Source organism: Sturnira hondurensis, unplaced genomic scaffold (assembly GCF_014824575.4).
Source record: "Sturnira hondurensis isolate 20B ecotype Veracruz unplaced genomic scaffold, ASM1482457v3 Scaffold0018728, whole genome shotgun sequence".
Taxonomy (NCBI): Eukaryota; Metazoa; Chordata; class Mammalia; order Chiroptera; family Phyllostomidae; genus Sturnira; species Sturnira hondurensis.
This window is the reverse complement of record NW_028091359.1, coordinates 133,282-138,196: the sequence shown is the minus strand read 5'-3', so window position 1 is coordinate 138,196 and position 4,915 is coordinate 133,282. Positions and strand designations below refer to the sequence as shown.

General features: G+C 48.1%; 1 protein-coding gene across 2 annotated transcripts; it reads left to right on the top strand.

The window, feature by feature from the left end:
* The first annotated feature begins 370 nt into the window (after positions 1-370).
* Positions 371-3,915, top strand: SUPT4H1 (SPT4 homolog, DSIF elongation factor subunit). 2 transcript variants are annotated; one of them, XM_037070150.1, is made up of 5 exons: positions 371-547; positions 1,046-1,152; positions 2,303-2,358; positions 2,636-2,689; positions 3,517-3,915. In XM_037070150.1, exons 1-5 carry the CDS (start codon positions 461-463, stop codon positions 3,582-3,584), a joined length of 372 nt encoding a protein of 123 aa, XP_036926045.1. In that variant the 5' UTR covers positions 371-460; the 3' UTR covers positions 3,585-3,915. The 2 variants fall into 2 exon arrangements, with proteins under 2 accessions (XP_036926045.1, XP_036926046.1); XM_037070151.1 differs by having other exon boundaries at positions 378-529.
* The last annotated feature ends 1,000 nt before the right edge of the window (positions 3,916-4,915 follow it).

Below are 4,915 nucleotides of genomic sequence, written 5' to 3'. Positions count from 1 at the left end.
GCCAAAACGCGAGGGCAAAAAAGGTTCTCGGACGGACTGGCGGGGGCGGGGGGGGGGGGGGGGGNGGGGTGGGGGGGGGGGGGGGGTTGCGCGGCGCCTGGTGCCAGCGGCCTAGATCAAATGGCCCGCGCCGTGGCTGTTCAGTGTGTTCCCGCGCAGGCGCCAGGCGCCCCGCTCCTCCTCCACGGGCCCCGCCCATAGGCCCAACGGCTACCCAGGCCTCGCCCTCGCGCTGGCCCAGGTGACGGGCGCACGCCGGCCCAGGTGACTCCAGGCTGGCCCCGCCTCCAGGCGGGAGAAACCATCTCCGAAGGCTCGGGGAGAGATGGTGCCCGCTGCCTCCCCAACCGGAAGCGGAAGTCTGAGGCACCGGAAGTGGTGAGCATTCTGGGTAGTTTGTTGTTTCTGTTCTGCGGATGAGGCCGCTGTGGTAGTATCGCTGTTTTTTTTGTCGGAGACGATGGCTCTGGAGACAGTGCCCAAGGACCTGCGGCATCTCCGGGCTTGTTTGTTGTGTTCGCTGGTCAAGGTATCCATAGGAGACCTGGTCGTAGGGGCAGTGGGGGACCAAGCTGGGGAAAGTGGGTAGAACGGGTTGTGGAAAGAAACTGCAGGAGGCCATTGTTTACATCGGTGGGAACAGATCTTGCAGTCATAGGCATAGGCAGCCTTCCATGCCTTTGAATCTTCGGCTCGTAGCACCGTCGTGACCCTTAACAGCTGTTCAGTGAATTTCTGTTGGATCCAAGGGCACTGGGAGTCAAAAAAGGGTGGGGTGGGCATCAATAGCAGAAGGAATAGTTGGAGAGGGTGCTTGACCCAGAGGAGGCTAGGGAAAGGAATAGGTAAAGTGCATTTGGGAAAAGAGAAGAAGGAACTGAGGATGAAGCTTGAGGGCTGTGGGATTGGTAAGTGGGGGACCTGATGAGACTTGAGACAGAGCCAACGTAGGGAGAAACTTCACCACGTAGAAGTATGGAGAAAGCTCCTTTTTCTTTTGGCCTTGTTCACGCTCACTGTCTTTCTTAAAATTTTTCCCTCGCAGACTATAGACCAGTTTGAATATGATGGTTGTGACAACTGTGATGCATACCTTCAGATGAAGGGTAACCGAGAGATGGTATACGATTGCACCAGCTCTTCCTTTGATGGGTAAGCCCCTTCCCCACCCCATACCTCCAAGTAAATGTGGGGCAGACTTTGACACCATAATCCACATTGATCTCAAAGTTATTTTGGGATACACCGTACAGTGTACAGCAGCCACTAGCCTTGCGGCTTTGAGTGTGTGGAATGTGGCTAGTCCAAATTGAGATATGCTTTAAGTATAAAATACACACCAGTCTCAAAGACCGAGCGCAAGAGAAAGAATAGAATACAGAATATGGTTTTTTTTGTATTAATTACATGCCAGAGTGAAAGTACTTTGGATATATTGGGTTAAGTGAAATAAGTTATTGGAATTAATTTTACCTTTATGTCTTTACTGTTTTAAGTATGGCTACTAGAAAATCTAAAAGAACTTGTGTGGCTTCCATTATATTTCCACTGGGCTTTTCTCCACTGGACTGTCAGCTCATTGTTGGTAGGGACTGTTACCTTGTGCACCAGGACCTGGCACAGGGCCTGGAAGGTCATGGATACGTAGTAAATGTTTGTTGAATGCATGATAAGGGAAGGGAAGGTACAGTGCTGGTAAATTATTGCCTCAAAGCTGATGGTTGTCGATATCTCTAAGAGATCCTGACAGAAAAGTTGATCCTTATTTAGATTGTCCAGTGGGGAAAAGAGGAAATGAGATAAACATAAATGGCCACGTCTCAATTTCCCTTTCCAGGATAGGAGCCCAAGGGCAGTGTTCTTTAGGGGTTAAGAAGGTACTGTGGTTTCTTTTGCCCGTAGGCCAATGAAGGGTTTACACACAAACTGGGCTCTAACCAGTACTTGCTAAAGTTCTTTCAAGGTGAGCCAACTTCATCTCTTCTTTGATTTCTTTTAAGGTAGAATAAAGGATTGGGCAAAAAAAGAATGCTGTCATAGAACTTTACTTCCTATATATACATATGCACGCTAGATACTGTAGTGCCTTTGTTCATTTGTTATTACTGTTTAAAAGGGGGTGCAAAATGGAGTCACTTTTCCTAAGCCATGGCACCAAACCCAAACTTAGTAAGCAGCATAATCAAAGTTTCGGTCAGTCCTGAGTTTCCTCTCCTAGAACTGTCGTGCTGGCTGGGGACAGAGTGGAGGGCGCTTCCCGACCTTTCTTTTCTCTGGCTGAGTATTTCTTTTCCCTTCTTAGAATCATTGCTATGATGAGTCCAGAGGACAGCTGGGTCTCCAAGTGGCAGCGAGTCAGTAAGTAGCTCCCTTCCTCCTTATCCTGGGCTGGTGGTGTTGGTGTCTCTCAGTGCAATGGGGGAGTCTTAAATCATTGGGTAAGTGGCCTTGAGTGAGAAAGATTGGGCTGAAGGACAGACAAGGAAAGTGTCCTGGTCCTGTCATTTAATATTTGTAGCAAGAAGAGATTGTTTTTCTTTTGGAGTTGAAGCATTTAAAAAAAAAATTTTAGCTTAAGCCTTCATTTGGTCGTTAGTCTTAACTCGCTGTCACTGCAATCTCTTTTCTTTTTCAGGTAACTTTAAGCCTGGTGTGTATGCAGTGTCCGTCACTGGTCGTCTGCCCCAAGGTAATAATGGTCATAATAACCACTGATGTTTGTTCACTGCACCTAGCTCTGTGCAAGTCCTTTATGTGAACTAGTCACTGGTCCTCAAAAACTCTGAGGAAACCCAGACACAGAGAGGTTAAATAACTTGCCGGAAGTTACCCAGCTAGTATGTGAGGAGGCAGACTTTGAACCCAGGCATTCTGACTCCAGAATCCTTGCTTTGACAACTACAGTGAGCCTCATTCTCTTCCCATCATTACAAAGTCTTTGTCAGAAACACTTGCCTGGATCCTCAGTGGCAGCGAGGCAACTGAGCAGGACTTTTTTTTTTTTTTAAGATTTTATTTATTTATTTTTAGAGGGGAAGAGAAGGAGAGAAGTATCAATGTATGGTTGCCTCTCATGAGTCCTCTGCTGGGAACTGGTCTGCAACCCAGGCATGTGCCCTGACTGGGATTTGAACCACGATTGTGTGGTTCGCAGGCTCACGCTCAATACACTGAGCTACACCAGCCAGGGCAGGACTTTTTTTTTTTAAGATTTTAATTTATTTATCTTTAAAGGGGAAGGGAAGGAGAGAGGGAAAGAAACATCAATGTATGGTTGCCTCTTGTGTGTCCCCTGCTGGGAACTGGCCTGCAACCCAGGCATGTGCCCTGACTGGGAATCGAACCGCGATTGTGTGGTTTGCAGGCCTGCGCTCAATCCACTGAGCCACACCAGCCAGGGCCCCAAGCAGGACTTTTGATGTTCAGTCTAGAAATTCCCTTCTCCCTGCCGAGTGGTAGCGGATGGACCTTTCCTACCCTCTTCACTCACAGAGCTGTTTTCTTTTTCTGCCACAGGAATCGTGCGGGAACTGAAAAGTCGAGGAGTTGCCTACAAATCCAGAGACACAGCTATAAAGACCTAGCAAGATGCATGGCTGCCAGCATCTTTGCCGCCGCCGCCACCTGCCTCTGCCTATTTATTGTGAAACTGAATGGATAGAACTTCAAATATTCCTCACTCCAGTTCTGAGGTTCAGCAGACTGTTGAGAGAACAGCACAGCATGTTCCTGGGCCCTTTTACTTTCTTTTACCTTCTTTGGACTACTAGTGGGGGATGGCAGTGGTGTGGGTAGAGTGAATTGAGTGTGGAGTAAGAGGCTGTTTTTCCTACCCACAGCCCTGGGCTGCCTCCTTGCCCATGGGCAGGACTGTATTGAATGCGAATAAACACGAACCCAAAGCCCGAGACAGACGCCGCGCCTCCTGTTCTCTTAGCTGGGCACAGTACGAGCTCACTTGCCTTTTAAGCACCTTCCCAGAGCAACAGCGGCCCCTGGTGTCTATGCTTCCAGGGTTGCAGCCTTTACTTCCTTGGGTCTCCCTGGGAGGTCTGCTGTCCTGAGCCCAGGCATCCCCACTGCCCTGGTAGTTCTGGTGTCTGGAGGTTGCCACCTCCTGTCTTCTAGACCTGGCACAGCGCACTCAGACTTAATTTTTCTGAGATTTAATACGCTTTGCCACTTGACCTTGTTTCATACTTCTATTTTTCCTTTCTTCTTTTTACTTCTCTTCCTATAACTTGGGCTAGCCAGTGGCACCTGTGACCTCCCCTTCCCCCAGTTACCCTCATTCTACCCCATTTCCCTAACTGGAGACCCTCCGGCAGCTGTTGGGTTATGGTCTGGCTAGTTCATGCCTCCATAGGAGGTGGGTTGCTCCTTCTGTCCCCGGCCTAGTAGGGGCCTCAGATGGCATGTTACTGGCTAAGGTGAGTTATTAGAATTAAAGTTTTACCATAAATCCTCAATTTCTCAAATTTCCACAAGAAAATCCTGTTAGTATCCTCATTTTTATTGTGCTAGATTTCATGGTTTTCTATCTGTAAAATGAGAACAATTACTCTGTTTACCCCAGGATTGTGATTAAAAAGGAAGCAATGTGGAAATTCTATTACGTTTTTTTAAAAGCTTTTATTTTTTATTTATTTTTAGAGAGAGGGGAAAGGAGGGAGAGAGGGAGAGAAACATCAGTCAGTTGCCTCTCGCAAGCCCCCAACTGGAGACCTGGCCCACAATCCAGGCACGTGCCCTGACAGGAATCAAAACAACGACCTTTCAATTTGCAGGCTGGCGCTCCATCCACTGAGCCACACCAGCCAGGGCTATAACTTAAGTTTTACAAAAGGAAAATTCATTGGCTCTCCTTTCGGTAGCCATTCTTCAATATAAACAATAGATGCGCTGTCCAAACTGG